Raw genomic sequence first — 16634 nt, forward strand, 5'->3', positions numbered from 1 at the left:
TCTTCAAATATATATTTTTTATTAGTTGCTATCTTAGAAACAGAGTCAAAGAGTTCAACACAAAATAGTTAATAGTTAATTTTATTTGGGGGAAAATTCTACGTTTACAAGAAGAAGAGATGGGCGGACTCCAATCAAAAACGATATCAATATGACACCATGATTAAAAAAAAGAACCTTACAAATAAGATGCCAATGCATACTAATTATGTGTTTGATAGATCTATTATGGACCAATAATACAGTATTTTAAATTACTTTTTTACTTGGTAAAGACATTTCTGTAATTTATCTGTTTCTAAACTATAGACCGACATTGTTATTTAAATCACCAGGTAACCACGCCCTAAAGCATACCCTGATTTATCGTCTATTTTACTCTAAATGGTCCCATCATTTATGAAATGAACATCTACACTGAAACTCTGCTGGGAAAACGAGAGAGAAGAAACAAAAAGTTTGGGTTGAACAATTGAACAGAAAGCAACAAAAACAAACTAGAAATACCTCAAAATAAACTTTAGTCCTACAGTGCCACTCTCAGTCATACAGATGCTTCAAAGAACAACATTAGTATTTCATTCATTGTTCCAGATTACAGCATTGGAATTCTCAATCGAATCAGTGATGAATTATTGGTGTATACTGGGGAGATGCTGGATGTTTTGCTGACATAACAATGGATTGAAGATGTGACCTTTGACCCAGCAGACCAGATGTTTTAAAAGAGACACAGCAAAAAAAAAAAGAATTCAAATGATGGAACATATATACAGGAACTGTAATACAATAGGAAAACACAATAGATCTGAGAAACTTTATAACATGTTGTGCTTTACTTTACAAAGTAGGATGCTGAGATAATGGATACTGCATCTTAATTAAATCAATTTGAGATATGATTTACGTTATCTTTTACAAAGTTCTGGAGATAAGTGTTGTCTATTTTTGTTTCATTATTTTAGGAGAAAAACTTGATTGAGAGAGAGAGAGAGAGATAGTATAACTTTGCTTACTTTCTTGTTCTCATTATCTTTTATTTTATTTATACACACTCCACACCAGCTGTTGGCGGTAGTGCACCATAACGTTGTTTGCTAACCTTCATGAACATGAAGAAGAAGACTTCTAGTTGCAACCAGAGGACCTGTTCCCTCCTGGCCAGTAGAGAGAATGCGGGTTGGAGCCACTTCCGCCTTGGCTTCACTTTTCAGACCCGACCAAATGCTTCGTCCGCCTCTCACAGACAGCCTGCTGTTGTTATCTTATATTCGTATTTTATACAGCCTGTGGGTGCTATGCGTGTTTTCGTGTAGGAACTTTAACCCTTTCACGGTGCGTTTTCGGTTCATTAAAGTTAATTGTAACATTGTGGTGTGTTGTCTAAGATGTCTTGTTCAGCCTACGGTTGTTCCAGAAGACATTCTAAGGGGTCGGACGTTAATTTTTTCCGGTAAGTAGCGTTACGTTGTGTTTTAATCCCGTTGTTCACAAGCTAAAATTAGCATCCCGATTTATTTTAATTTGTAACGCGAAATACAGATGCATCTTTCTAACCTAGCTAGCTCGCTAGCTTTAGCTTTAGTTATTTTTTTTTGACGTTTGTGAATGAACACTTCTTCTGCTGATAACATCTGCGGCAGAGGACACGCAGCAAAGGCCCGTTGCTGCCCTCTGCAGGTCAGTGGTAGAACAACAGTAGAATCTGAGCACATCTCTGCTGGTGTAACTTCCTCCACTCGCCCAAACATTCCTAAAAGCTCTGTAGTGTAGACTGACACATGATTGGATATGCACTTTCTATCTGGTATAATATATTAGAATGTCTGAATTTAAAAGTTAACTTTTTTTTCGTTTTTCTTCAAATAGATTTCCTTTAGGTGATAACGCAAGGCTGAAGCAATGGTTGCTGAATGTGAGGAGGAGGAACTGGATCCCATCTAAAAGTTCGCGTCTGTGCAGTACGCACTTCAAGGAGGATCAGTTCTTCATAGACAAGGAGGTAGACGGATACATTTTAGTGCACTAATTAACTACACAGTGAATTCTCTAAATGTACCAATACTTAGTTGTGAAATACCAGACCTAACGTAGAGGTGACTTATCAATAAAAACATATCTGAATGTGTGGATATCATCTTTAATGTTTGAGTATGAGGAAAACCACCCTTACAATCTGAACTTGAAGGTCCAGTGTGTAGGATTTAGGGGGGTCTATTGGCAGAAACAGAATATAATATTCAGAATTGGGTTTTTTATTTAGTGTATAATCACTTTAAACTAAGAATTATGTTATATAGTATACAAGTAAAGACAATATATTTTCCTTATTTGTTTTAGGACATTAACATAGAGGCTTTTGAGAACTGCCAGTTGAATATCTAAGGGACCAGACTAGCATTTATTAGCAAAATTTGAATTTTCATAACCATGTTTTCATTGATGTAAAGTCACCTGAAACCAGGAATCGTTGTGTTTTTGTAGCTTACAATGAGCCCTTCATATCTTCGCAGGGAGCGGGTCTCTTCACAGAGCGCCCCATGTTGCACCGCCATGTCTCTACAGTGGCCCAGAAAGGACAAACCAAACTCTAGAGAGACCCTTTTGTGTTTTTACGTTACCTAAAGTCCACCGTAGTCCTCTGGCACGCTTGGAAAGGGTGTTTCCTTTGGTTGCAATCTGCATCCTCACCACTAGATGTCACTAAATCCTACACACTGCTCCTTTAAAATCACAAAATACACCTTTAATTGTAAAAAGAAAAAGGAGTAAAAACCCTATGTAGCACAACTTACCTGCTGATGTCTTCTGCATTTATCTTTAGGGCAAGAGGAGGCTGAAGGACACTGCTGTGCCCACCATTTTCATCTTTCAAAACCGTTGGTTGATAGAGGATGTAACGAACACGACCAGCCTGCTACGATCGACTACCAACATTGACAATGGACCTTATCACAACATTGCCAATGCGGAGCAAGCGCCTATTGAGGAGGAGGATGATGTCGTGGACTGCGATGTTGTTGACGGCGTCTTTGACGAAATCCTCGATGATGACATTGTTCGGGTTATTGTCGGTGGCGATGTCGATGAGGTCGTTTCCGATGACAATACCGAGTGTGAGACGAGCATAACTTCACAATCCGCTTTGCACGATCATAGCTACCGGAGTCTGAAACAAGAGCAGATCTACGTGGGCACTGATCACAACTACATAGTTTCTGGTTCTCCCAGGACACTGAAGCGCAAAGTGGACGCGGTACAAGATCAGCTCGTCTTGGCTCACAAAAAGCTGAAGTTGAAGTGTCAGGAGACGAGGCGAATGAAGTCAAGACTCTTGTCCATGAAAAATCTGACCAAGGATCTAAAGAAAAAGTTGAATGCAGTTGAAAAAACTCTTGCCGCGGTTCATAAGTAATGGAGGTAAGGCGCAAACAAGTCCAGGAGTTCAAAGCTTTGAGGAAGAAGCTGATCTGAAGTCTGTTTATGTTAAAAGTCTCTTGTAGAGATGCACCAATTGCAAATTTCTTGGCTGATTCCGATTGTCTGTTTAAAAAACGTTAATTGACTGCAAGGCTCCGGACTATGTTTTTTATTTTTATTTTTTCTACCACTGTCTCCTAAACCTACTTTAATTTTGGTAATGATCAAACATTGCTGGCAGCAGCAGGTGGAGTTAAGTGAAGCTTCAATGATGCACACCACCCCCACTCATAAGCAACAGACTGTTTAATGAGCCAAGACTTCAGGAGGAAACTGTTGTTGTTGCCGGTCCAGGACGGCAGGACGAGCAGCCGGACATAAACGTCTTGTCTCCTCGTTTAATGTTTCCAAAACATTCAAATTAAAAACACTTGATTATTTTGCTGTTACGATATCCCGTCAATACTAAATAGACTCCAAAATGTAGCTGTTAGAGTGAAACATCTATACTGAGTGGACCACAAAATAGACTAGGAATTACAAATAGACTATTTTAAATAGCAAATATCTAAGCTAAAAACAAATTTCTCACATCTCAACTTGGAAATCTAAAATCCGCTGTTAGTGGTCTGCACATTTAGGAGATTGATGATCTCCTATCAGTTCAACATCAACATCATCTTCGGACGGTCAGTTTGTTTGAATTCCTTGTACGACGACCTGAGAGCCTTGAAGGCAGGGATCAGGGACGGAGGAAGGTTGAAACTAATCTCACCAGGTTTTTCAAAGTAATGGTCAAATATTATAGGTGGAGTTAAATGGGAGCTTCCGTGTTTCCAGTCCCATCCGCTCCCTCTCGTAAACAGCAGACCGTTTAATCAGCAAAACGCAGTTTGAGGAGTTTCACTGAGCTTCTAACAGGGTTCTTCTGAGTCCGTTAGACCAGGTTCCTTGAGGGATCTGGTTGTCTTGTCCCTCGCTGCAAAAGCCAAATGTGACACTAGGTGGCAGGAACGCCATTCTTTTACAGTCCAGCAGACACTCAGCAATAACACAATAACAGCTGTCAAGCGCTCGTGTTACCCCCAACTTCAAATAATGTACTCATATATATCGCATTCTAATCACTTTCCAACAATATACCTTTCAAAATAAAACGTTAAGGCAGACTGTTCTCTGTACTGTGCTGATTCTGACCAATATGTTTGCAGCATGTATAAAGACCTTTATTTTAATGATTAAACACCTCAGTCATCATATTGTAACAAGTACGGGAAATGCATCTCTAATTTGGCCTTTAATGTCACGCTTGTCTGATTAAATATTTAAAAGGCTCCAGGGTTTAATGGTAATCATCTTGACTTGCAATGCTCTGAACTCTATCAAACATCAAGCAGATCTTCAGAAGCTCATTCTCCGCATAATTCAAACCAATTCTGCGACGTCAGCGGGATTATTACGAGCAGTTCTCACTTCGTGCATCATGTAAACAGCCAGACCACACACAGTATTCACAGTAGAGGAATTATTGAGCACAGCACGTAAATTATGACCAAATAAAACCAACTGAGTGCAACGATTTTATCATCACTGTTCAGAAAGACAGCTCAACCATACATATTTAGACTGTTTTAACTTGTGTGCAACACAAGCATGTGAACAGCTGTTATTTATTATTGATTATTACTGTCCAGTAAAAAGAGCTCTGGGTGAAAAGTGACTTTTGGAATAATAAGGATGCCATCTGTCAGATATTATGAAACCGTCTGAATTCCAACAATGTTCTTACTGCTAGTATACCTTCGAGTATACTAAAATGTTTGGGACTCAGCAGATCTTAACCCTGTAAGAACTATCAACACTCACATAATTATAAAGCTCTGATGGTGTATTCATATAAAATAGGAGCTGGAAGAGAGACGAGAGCACATGACTCACACTACAACGTGACATGGTTTGAGTTCATTTGTACAAAAATATAAATGTTTGATTGTTTAACAAATCTTAAGAAATAAAGCAGTCAAAGGGACAAAGTTGGAAGTTCGAGGAGTGGACATTTCTGGGAGAAGCTTTCACATCGTCTTTGAAGATTTGGGACAAAGACTTGAGTGTCAGCAGATTGTTGTTCTGTGAGACTTGTTGTTTAGTGAGACTAATGCCGTGTCCGATAAATGCACTCTGCCGTCTCATCTGCGGTAAACAGGCCACATTTCCGTGTGTGGAGAAGTCAAACAGGTTTGACGCTACATTCTAAGAAATTAGTCAACCAAGATTAGAACAACTTTGGCATTGAGTTGTTTTTAAAAACCTATAATTACCTTCACAATAAAACGTCAGTTTGTTGAGCGCTCTATGGACTCCTGTTAAACGTAGCTTATGCCTCAACACACTAAACACACATAAAAGCAGTCTTTGAAAAAGGATTTTATAACATTTTATATTAAAGATAACAAAAGTTAAATTGGTGCATCTGACTCAATAATCTAATAATCACAAGAGACACGAATCCTTCACAAGTGTTTTAAGCGCTTTTATTGTTTTTAGATCATTTCAAAGCAAAATAAAAAAGTAGCAAAGTATAAACTGTTACAATGCAGTTTCATAACTGCATACAATGCTCTTCTCAACATCAAATAATGTTTGAGAAGATAATGGTGTTAAACTGTGTTTAAAAACTCAGGTACGACAACATTAAACAGTTAAAAATACAATACATGGTTCTCTCTCAATTTTTTTAATGTTCCTCTATTGCATTTGTTTACCTTTGTGTCATCTCGGCCCATTCAAAAGGCCAATAGTCTTTGACTTCATTGTTTAAGATGACGCTCGATGATGGCAAACGTGTCTGAGAGACCGTCTCGATGTGCTCATGTTTCATGGGGCCTCTGATTCATTGGTATCGGGTAAACATAGGTGCCCATCTGTCCACAGGTGCCCTGATGGGACACCAGCCAGCTGCTGTAAGCGTGGCCCTCCATCGTCTCCACTCCCTTTTCTTCATCACTGGACGCCACCTCATTGTCTTCCTCCGAGCTATTCTTCCCACTGCCGTTCCCTCCCGGGCCGGACATCTCGTACTCCTTCGTCCTCGTGTCGCACAGGCTGCAGACCCTCAACCGCTTGGTGGGGTGAATGTGGCCGATCACCGCTCGCTGCGTAGAGCACGCGTTGCACACCAAAAAGCCGCATTTTCGGCAGTGGTGGCGGCGATTGGTCTTGGTGAAATTGTCGAAGCAGCGCATGCACTTGAAGGCCGCCTGGTCTGGGATCCACGCCACAGCAAAGGTGGAGCCAGGTTGGCTGCCGCCGCCCTGCAGCAGGTTCGAGCGGCACTCCTCGATGTGCTCCATCCAGGCCCGCTTCTCCTTGTACGACGGGGCGGACACGAAGAACGACTTGCGCGGCGTGCGCATCAGCCATTGGTTCTTCAATCCCTCAGTGTCCTCCATGTCCTCGAGCATGAGGTCCTCTGAAATGACAGTCAAGATGGTATATTGAGAACATTGCAAAAAAAACAACATATGGATACTATGGTCTGGTGAACACGCCAGAAAGCGATTTTCTACCCGCAAACTACCCATTTCTGCACAACAAGACTGTAGGAATAAATTAGAGTTGAATGCAGTCAACGTTCAACGTTACAGATCTTTTTATTCTACAGGCTTCGCTGCATCAATGCAATGAAGGTGAACAGAATTCTATTTTGAGGTGTTCGAAGCATTAAAACATGACTTTGAACAAACTCAAAAGTATCTGGCATCTCCAGAAATGCAGTGTTGTTTTTTCTTTTTTGTGCGTGTTTGTTTTTAGGTTTATCTATAGAACTATTGGCTCAATTGAAAGTAGTTTAGATGGTATGTGGACAGGCAATCATAGGTGCAAAGCAATAAATACATGGTCACTCTAGCTTGTGTGGAGCTATGAATACAGATACTGGTTTGATCACTATCTTTCTCTTCAGTCTGACTGGATGAAGTGTTCAGCCACAGGAGAAGTTGCTCACCTAGAGGGATGACCTTCTGGTTTTTGTGCCAGCGGCCGTGCAGGATGATGCTGCCGTACACCAGCACGTCGCTGAAGAGGAAGAAAACCTTGGGCTGGGGCTTCCGGCGACCCTGCTTCACCAGGCGGCCCTGTCCCATCAGATACCGACCCGGCTTGGACAGGGGCTGACCCGCAGGACCAAATGAATTCTCCACCACCTGGATGCGATGGCGGTTCTCGTTGTTGAATGTAAACAGGTCCATCGCGGCGACCGAATAACCTGCGTTGGCACCGGGATCATGCATATATAAGGTGTCAGGCCGGGTGGAGTCGGGCTCACTTCCTGGTGACGCCACGGGACTTACCGAGGTTAGATTCCAGACAAACCCGTTAGACAAGAAATAAGGGAGATTATGTGGCGTGTTGTACATTTAGAATTCTATTATTTTTTTTAGATGAATAAGTTTTCAAAGTTTCAAAGTTACTCTGGAAATTAGGAAAAATTACAAAAATACATTTCAGAGGAAAATAGTGTTTCTTTTGTTTTTACTACTTTAATGTTATTGAACAGACAAAGTTCCGAGTTCAATTTTTTGATAAATAATTTGCATGCAAAACATGATCAGTTTATACAGTAAAATACATTGCTATAGGTTAAACACCAAACAACACCGTTCAAATTAGCTACACATTACTTTTACGCAAGTGCCATTTTGAATGCAGCACTTGTGCTCTTCATGAAAACATGCTGCCTCTTTCCTTCCTGCATCAAATATGAAATCATATTATATTGACACAAGACTAGAGACTCTGCGGCCATGATGGCAGCTCTGTGAGGCTGTGCGCTCCTTAAGCACAGCAGTGCATTGAGCGAAATGCAAAAAGTATAAGTAGGAAAACACAACAACAAAACACAGCAATATTACAGCCTCGAGCACACTCTGAATAAACAACATAATTAAGTATTTCATGCTCATGTTCACCGTGTTATACAACGTAGGCCTACAGCTGACGCCGATGGGAATGTCATTCGTTTTGCAGGCATTTGGTCATGAATCAAAGTATTACAATTAAAATGTAATAGATGTGAAGCCAGAGGATCAAAATCAAAATCAAAAAAAAAAAAAGTTCTGATCTTTAAAGAAATAGAATAAAAAACATGAATCTTTTGAGCAGTTGTGAAAGTTTGAGGTACAACTTGGATGAAATTGGCGGAACAAAGCAGCAATCTACAATAAAAATGTGTCACAATAGACTGAATTTATTAAACTATATATATATATATATATATATTTTTTTTTTTTTAAGTAATACTGACTACACAAGAGTTCACGTTTCAAAACCCGACATGGTGTTGTGAGACTGGTTGAGCAACTCGGCCAAAAGAAACACACTTTGGTGCCAACAGGTGTTCGTCGCTCACAATGCCACCTGTGTCACAGGCATTGTGTGTGGAGCTTCTCTGGAAGTACACAGGTACTAATTATGCAAATCAGCCAGAAATCACCAGGTCAAAGACACCTCGTCAATCAGCAGTGACACTATTATACAATGTGCGGTAAACAAAACATACGCATGGGGGAAAATACAAGGGGATCCCCAGAGGGTGGGGGTTCGAGGTGTTGACACGTTGTTCCCTTCTGATGAGGAAATACACTTAAAGCTGCCAATTGATCATGTTTACTGACACAGAACTTCATTTGGACTAAATAATGCTTGCCAGTTTATTGTTTAGTATGATAAAACATTACTTAGGCTAAAATAAAAAGCAGATGTTTCTTTTCTTTTATCTTAGGTAGTTTGACTAAACACTCCAGTGATCCAAAATAGATTTACTTCACAAGAAGCGGTCGGGCGAGAACGATCAAATCCCCAAATCTCCACAAAATGTGCAGCTGAGGCTTGAGATCTGTGTCATGCTAAAAGGAAATGAATGAGCAAAACTTAGCAACAACTTTCAGTATCTGGTTTATATGCGGAGCCATTGTGAGAACACAAGTACTACTACACAAAGTGCATTTACTCTGAATTCAAGGAGGTATTCATCAACTGAAATTGCATCAGTTACTTGATCGGAGACGGTGGGGTTTTGCTGTGTGTAGGTCAGAGAAATATGACGTTTAAGAAAAATAAGCTTTGAAGAAAAAATCGTTTGAAATTATCTTATCCAAGCAAAAAGTAAAAAAAACATTAGGGCTCAAAGCTCTGAAGACGGTTGTGGATTAACCGGAAGAACCAGCCCCTATCATGCAAGGTTTCCGTTCGCCTAAACAATGCCTTATTCTGCGTTCAGTTGTACTTAACAGCTAGATCCACCATCTCGTGTCACTTCAGGTTGCAAAAATGCCGAACTAAAGGCTTCTAAACGTCAGACCACGTCACGGTGACTACGTCCACGTGACGATTATGACGCGCAAAATGCAGATGGAGGGCATGAGGTGAAGAACCTGTAGGCCTACACTGCGCGAAGTGGAAATGGAGCAAAGTGAATACATAAAAGGGTTGGTTGAACAGTTATCGCCAGAAAATAGAAGCACATATTGGATGCGATCCCTACAAAATGAAGAAGAGCGATTTTTTTTCCCCACAACTTGACCGATCTGTCCGGTGTGGAGGCGGTCACATGACAAATGACCTCATCCTCCAGACCTCCTTCAGGGCCAGCTAACATCGCCAGAAACAAATCTCCTGGAAGCTGCTAGCTAGCTAGTTAGTTAAATGACTCCGCTCCTGCAGACTTTAGACGGAGGTTTTTGATGTCTGTCACCGTTTCTCAGTGATTTAAAGAAAACGTCTTACCTTTGTGTACAACTATTTTAAGGACTTGAAAGCAGCCCTTGTTTTTTTCCTAGACTTGTTCGGTAAACAGCGCAAACCAAAGCCATTGTTGCTGCAGTATTGAACCTGCCTCCAGTCGCATGCACTCCATCTGGAAAGCACGCCGATGTGTGACGTCATCTGCAAAAAACCTATACAGTCTGTGATGTCATGCTCACGGTCAACAGGGACGTCTAGCGGTCACAACTTGTCAAAGCAGTTCTATTCAGCTCGTGAACGTTAAGTTTATCTATCCAGGGTCACAGGTTATAAAAGAGCACACACACACACACACGCACACACACACACACACAGAAGGGTTTCATTTTTCTTTATTTATTCTTTATTTAGTTTCATCACACTACTCTGTGGTAACAGCAATTATAGAATTATAGAGAGAATTCTGTGGGTTTAAGTTGGATGGAAAAATAAATCCCCAAGCAGATATTACTCCCTTTGCTCTCACATCTGTTTGCATTTTTATCCCCGAATCTCTCACTTTTTAAAGTTGTGTAAAAACTTTGACACACTGGCACATTTTTTGGAATTTTTTTGCTCATGCTTTTTTTTTGGGGCTCAACTAAATGGTTTGGCTTCTAATAGGGGATTGGTCCGTAGTAGGCGGCGTAGGCGGCGATGATTCCGTGTGTGTCCATCATGTCCTCACAACCCAGGTTGGCCTCACACACTTCTTTCAGGCTGAGTGACGAGAGAGAGAGAGGAGAGGAGAGAGGGGGTGATCACAGAGATGCAACACACACGTGTCATTCACACAGATGGTGCTTCAGGACTACGTTAGATTAAAAGACACATCATGTATACGCTGCTGGGTTTGCCCACTGCTTCTTAGAGGTGACGTGAAAGTGATACCTCTCCAGCTGGGTCAGGGACAACTCTCCAGCAGCTCTCTTCTGCCTCACCACAGTGGAGGCCTGCTCCCTCTCCACAAACAAACCTGCACATTTAACACAACTTTTGTTGTTGTATATGTATATACTGTATATGTATACACACGATGTCTACCGATCAAGCCAAATCAAATGCATGTGGAAGATTCAACGTATGACTAGCAACTCGGCAGAAATAACAATTTTGTGTTAAAGCATGAAAGAAAGTCTAGGTGCTGCAAGTAAAATGTGGATTAATATAGAATGTATTCAATATGTGAAATATAAATTCAAACTGTCTTTATCATCATTCTACATGTATATAAGAAATCAGAGTAGTGTTAAACAAAATATTAAACTAATCATCAGTTTTTTATTTCATTAATTCGTCTAGAACTCTCAGATGTTGTCCAGCCAAACTGTGGGAATCATCAGGTTCAGTCCTTGAGGCAAAATAACTCAAATATGTTACATATTAATACAACTTTGATCATAAAGTCAAAACATGATCTTACCCTCCTGAGCAGGTCCGTCAGCAGGCTGGGAGCCAGTGGAGGCATCTGTCAGATATATGGGGAAAAATATGAATAATAACGATATGTTTTTATTTTATTTGATCATTTTCAATCCAGGAAGAGTCACTCTTTCAAGTCCTTACTTTTGACCTCTGTCTTTACTTAAGCCGGAACTAAATACATCAGTTTGTTTGCAGAGCAGCATATACTTCAAATCCTATTATAATATACTATAATAAAGCGCTTTGTTGTTGTGCAGCTCTTACCTGAAGTCAGACAGATGACAGCCAGGGAGCAGAGAACCAAGACGGCCAAAGTCTTCATCTCTCAGCTTCTTTCTTCAGCGTCAGCAGTTATCAGGCAGCAAGTAGACTTCAGCAGCTGTCTCTCTTTCTTTCTCTTATATGCATATATATGCACTGGAATTATAGATGCGGCCCTCTGTGTGTGATTGGTTAGGGAATCATATATCACACTCCCATGCGGGTGCAGAGATACACACCTCCACAAGAATGATGCAAAAACACATTTTAAGTTTATTCTTTTGCATAAATGGGGATAAAGGTGAACACATAGAGGAAAAAAAGTCTGCTCCCAAAAGGCAGGTAATTGTTTTAAAGCAAAGGTGACGAGAAAGCAAATGTGTGGGCGACTCTCAAATGTCAAATATGAGCCACTGTGTTCTTCAATGAAAGATATTTGACACCTTGTTTAGGCCGTTTGAGCTGCTGCTGAGAAACCTGATCTCTTCTTGCTCAAGAAATGCTCAAACACTATAACAGAGATGTAAAATGCAGTGAAATTGCATCACCGGACTATTAGTAATAAAACATTTGATGAAATGTTAAGGATGCCATGCCAGCTGGCTACCTGGAGAGGTCCCAGTTTTACAGCACACCCACACACTTTCACATGCAGCTCACTAAGTGCATACAGCAGAGAAAAGCATGTAACACAAACTGAAACGGGATAAAACCGCCGTCCGACATTATGTGACATGATTTGAATCCGAGGGCCCTCTCTTTTTATTGCAAGCCGTGGTGATTTCCTACAGAAAGGAAAAGCAACATTTAGAAACAAACCCAAGTGTGTTTGAAGATTTGTGGAGCGGTAATCTGAAATGCGGAAAGTACTTTTTTTTTCTTCTCCAAAAACAAGTGGGTGGTTTGCCAATAAAGCGGTGGGAAAAGCTTCATACAGTGGAGTTGGACATGTTAATTAAAACACCTCGAGAGGAGTGTTTTTGTAAACTTTCACCATTTAAAAAAAACAAAAAACATCTAATTCTTTTCTATTTTATTTGTTAATTAAAAAGGGACCATTGCTGGTAATGTTGAAGCTGAACGCAGCATCTGATGCACTAGAAAATGTCTTAATCTGTGATGTGAAAGCGTCCCTCCAGATTGTGTTCTCCTCTGCTCTTCTTGTTGCTTTTCCTGACTGGATATTTAGATTCCGGACTGGTCCTGACAGTATTCTATGGGGTGTAATTTGACTGTCTGGGTCAATGCCGGTGCCTTGACAGAGGAGGATTCAACCTCAGGACGACTTGAATTGTGCTGACCGGAGGCCTTCTGGCGACACGACAAAACAAACATCCAGTACGTCTGTCTTTTTAAGGCCCTGCTGTGCCATGCAGACGTCTGCTGCCTGCAGTGTGTCAGTCTGCAGCAGCGAGGTTGCTGATGCATTCCTCCTGAGATTACAAGAAGCCAGATCTTCACCACACATGTTTAAATAGCCGTGTTAGCTGGTTTAAAATATAGCAAATATTTTCTCACAATATGTGCAAGTGAATGCTAAAGTTACATTTCTGAGACAGTATGCACACCATCACCGAACTCAATAACATAATAGCTAACCAACGATAAGAAATGTATTCTCATCTGACGAGCTGACTTTACATTACGATAATAGCTTGCTGTGTTAGCTAGCTGTATTAGCTTGCTGTATTAGCTTGCTGTGTTAGCTTGCTGTATTAGCTTGCTGTAGCACTAGCTAGTTAGCTTAAATTCTCTGCTGTAGGCATCCGTGGTGATGTGTGTGTTTTGTAACATTTATGTTGCAGTTAAAGTAGAAGCAATGTAAATAAAGTTTAAAAAATAAGTTAATCTTATGCATAAATTCCAAGTTTGTATCGATCAAAATGACAAGATCAAAACGGAAGAGAACATTTGTTTTGCATTTTGTTTAATGATGTGTTTACTTGAGCGTAGGCCTGCATCATGTGTGCATATTGTACACATTTATTCCACAAATATAGTTACTAGTTACTTTGCAGATTAAGATTTTTCTTCAAAAATATGAACAGTTTATGAGATCAAATACATTGTTTTTATCCCTTTTTAGGTGTGCAGGTGTGCAGTTTAGGGCGCTTTCCCCCGTTTCTGATGTCTTTGAGTTGTTCCACCAAAGGGACATTTCTTCACGAAACTTCTCAGATTGCCTAATAATTAATAAAAGTCAATCATTTGTACAGATTTCCAAACCCATTAATCATCTTATGAACTAAACAATGGTTTATAAAGCAGAAAACCAACTGAACACCCTTTTGCTCATCCCTCCCCTTTTTCCCAAGCGCGTAGAGAACTACGGTGGCCTTCAGGTACAAATAATAATGTGAAAGCCACTGTTTTGTTTGTCCTTTCTGGGCTACTGTAGAAACATGGCTGACTCTGTGAAGAGAACCCTCTCCCTATGTAGATATGAAGAGCTCATTGTAAGCTACAAAAACACAACGATTCTTGGTTTCAGGTGACTTTGCACCAATGAAAACATGGCTTTAGAGCTGTAAAATTAGCCATTGCATCTCGAGCAATCACACATATTGGACCAATACTATCATTCCAACATCTGCCATGCGTTGCAAACACTGACACTGAACGCCAAAAGTTCTGACACACCCATGTGGCAAAGAAATTGCACAAACAGGATTAAGATAAACCCCAATAAAGGGGATTTCATTTATTTATTCAAAGCAATGGAAAACAATAAATCACTGACAGCAGTGCTGGCCTGGATAAATAGGCGGATAATGTGAGAAACGATTAGTGAGCGGAACACTTCAGTCGTGCATAAAGCGCATGAAGCTCATAAATGCTGTGAAGGTGTGATAATAGCGGATAAAGGTTACGTGTTTTTCTTCCAGGATCCATTCCACATCCGCAATAGGCCACAAAAACAACACATAAATCATAGAAAAGTTGTGATATGGGGGTGGGTGGGGGGGGGGGGGGGGGGGGGGGGGTAAAGGAATGCGCATTCATTCCCAGATGATAATGATGATTCCGCTTTTCGACAGACAGATACTTTCTGTTTAGTACCGACGAGTCACGGCTGGTCTCTGGGGTTGAGTTCGGGAGCTGAAGTATCTCTGGTAGGCCTGCTGAATGCCGTGGTGATAGGCGTAGAAGCGGCAGGGAGAGTATTCCTCACAGGTCTCCGCACGCCTCTCCGCTGGAGACTTTATCGTCCTGGACGAGATGGAAGGGGGGAGGGCAGAGATACATTGCAAAGGCAGACAGAGATAGTTAGAGGGGAACAATGGTGAGAAGAAGGAAGAGGATTGTAATCAGAAACAGCTTGTGTCTTTGCTTTGTTGCGTTTCCCCTTAAATTCTTAAGATTCTAGCATTTAGCTTCAGTCTCTCTGTCACGGAGACCTTTTTAATAGTGTAATTAAGTTTGTGCATGCCTGTCTCTGTGGTTTTTACATATGTAGGGTACACAAGGGTAATGTGCTGCGCATGCATGTCTGTGGTTGTGTCTTCTACCTCATGAAGTTGTAATAGCTGTGGCCGTTCCCTCTGGCTGGGTTGTATACGTTGCCCCTCTGTGGCGTGATGAACGAGTTGGCTTGGTTCGGAGGCACAAACAGATCTGGAAGCACAAAACTTTTACTAGACGAAAAGTCTAGATTGTGAATTGGGTATAAGGCATGCCCATCGTGCAACTGATCTGAGTCCGGCGAGATAAAGGGCAGGGGTATGTTAGCCAGGGTTAAATACATGATGCTGTAGAGCAGGCGGCGTCTTGTTGGTTAGAACTTGCATGCATGTTTTTCCATGAACGAGAGACAACATTTAATCACCTTCAATGGATTCTGTGCTTTCATGAGAGTCTACGGGAAAAACATGGAGTCGGGGTTAATCATGAATGATGATGATGATGATGAATGAGATGTATTATGTGTTTTGAATGAATAGTGGCTGCTGAGCGACAGAGGAGCCGAGGACGTCGGGGAGGGCCCGTACCGTAGCAGACGCAGAAAGAGACCGCGGCACAGAGTGCCAGAAACTGAAGAAGGCTCCTCATCCTGGGGGCTTGCGTAATCCGCTCTGTGGCACTGGACAAAGAGGAGAAAGATGTTTCAGTGAGTCACGCCGGCACCGCAGTAAGACTTAGACAGGAGAAAGAGAGAGAAAGTGGCTTCGATTTCACAACTGCGGGTAAACAGAGAACCACAAGCAGGGATAGGAGGCTGAAAGGGGCAACGTTTCTAAATCTGGGCCCGTGGTTTAGTGCATACGACCAGCACACATACCAAAGTTATACATATATATATTCATAGGGCCAGATCCTCACTGAGATAGGACTTTTCGGTGCATTCACTGGACTCAAGTCAGAGCCGGTCCACAAACACCCACTCAGTAGCTGGAGCCCCACTTTGTGGGGAACAACCAGAGCTGTGTGTAGCTGACAACTAATAGAGTCCTCATAAACTTAATGCAGGGAGATAAGTGGAAGTTATATAGAGGCAGGTATTCTGGGTGGCTCTGCACACACACACATCTGCACTCAGTCACGTACATAAAGGGACCTCCGGTAAGGTGTGTGACACCTGAACAAACAGTAATGCCAGATGTGTGTAACAGCCCAACACACACACACACACACACACACACACACACACACACACACACACACACACACACACACACACACACACACACACACACACACACACACACACACACACACACACACACACACACACACACACACACACACAC

General features: G+C 41.3%; 4 protein-coding genes across 4 annotated transcripts; 1 reads left to right on the plus strand and 3 right to left on the minus strand.

Annotated features, from left to right (window-relative positions):
* Positions 1–1138: 1138 nt before the first annotated feature.
* LOC142941826 (uncharacterized) lies at positions 1139–3566 on the plus strand. Its single transcript, XM_076083935.1, has 3 exons — positions 1139–1453; positions 1870–2002; positions 2825–3566. The coding sequence occupies exons 1-3, from the start codon at positions 1389–1391 to the stop codon at positions 3413–3415; spliced, it is 789 nt and encodes a 262-aa protein (XP_075940050.1). The 5' UTR covers positions 1139–1388; the 3' UTR covers positions 3416–3566.
* A 2721-nt stretch (positions 3567–6287) lies between these two features.
* Positions 6288–7667, minus strand: LOC142945259 (pleckstrin homology domain-containing family F member 2-like). Its single transcript, XM_076086679.1, has 2 exons — positions 7424–7667; positions 6288–6889 (listed from the first exon to the last, which is right to left on the minus strand). The coding sequence occupies exons 1-2, from the start codon at positions 7665–7667 to the stop codon at positions 6288–6290; spliced, it is 846 nt and encodes a 281-aa protein (XP_075942794.1).
* A 3150-nt stretch (positions 7668–10817) lies between these two features.
* Positions 10818–11992, minus strand: bglap (bone gamma-carboxyglutamate (gla) protein). Its single transcript, XM_076080066.1, has 4 exons — positions 11890–11992; positions 11624–11668; positions 11092–11176; positions 10818–10920 (listed from the first exon to the last, which is right to left on the minus strand). The coding sequence occupies exons 1-4, from the start codon at positions 11945–11947 to the stop codon at positions 10818–10820; spliced, it is 291 nt and encodes a 96-aa protein (XP_075936181.1). The 5' UTR covers positions 11948–11992.
* Positions 11993–14939: 2947 nt separating this feature from the next.
* mgp (matrix Gla protein) lies at positions 14940–15936 on the minus strand. Its single transcript, XM_076080067.1, has 4 exons — positions 15876–15936; positions 15713–15742; positions 15396–15501; positions 14940–15096 (listed from the first exon to the last, which is right to left on the minus strand). Exons 1-4 carry the CDS (start codon positions 15934–15936, stop codon positions 14940–14942), a joined length of 354 nt encoding a protein of 117 aa, XP_075936182.1.
* Positions 15937–16634: the final 698 nt, after the last annotated feature.

The sequence above is a fragment of the Anarhichas minor genome, unplaced genomic scaffold (genome assembly GCF_050575085.1).
Source record: "Anarhichas minor isolate MPS153535 unplaced genomic scaffold, ASM5057508v1 ptg000007l, whole genome shotgun sequence".
Lineage (NCBI taxonomy): Eukaryota > Metazoa > Chordata > Actinopteri > Perciformes > Anarhichadidae > Anarhichas > Anarhichas minor.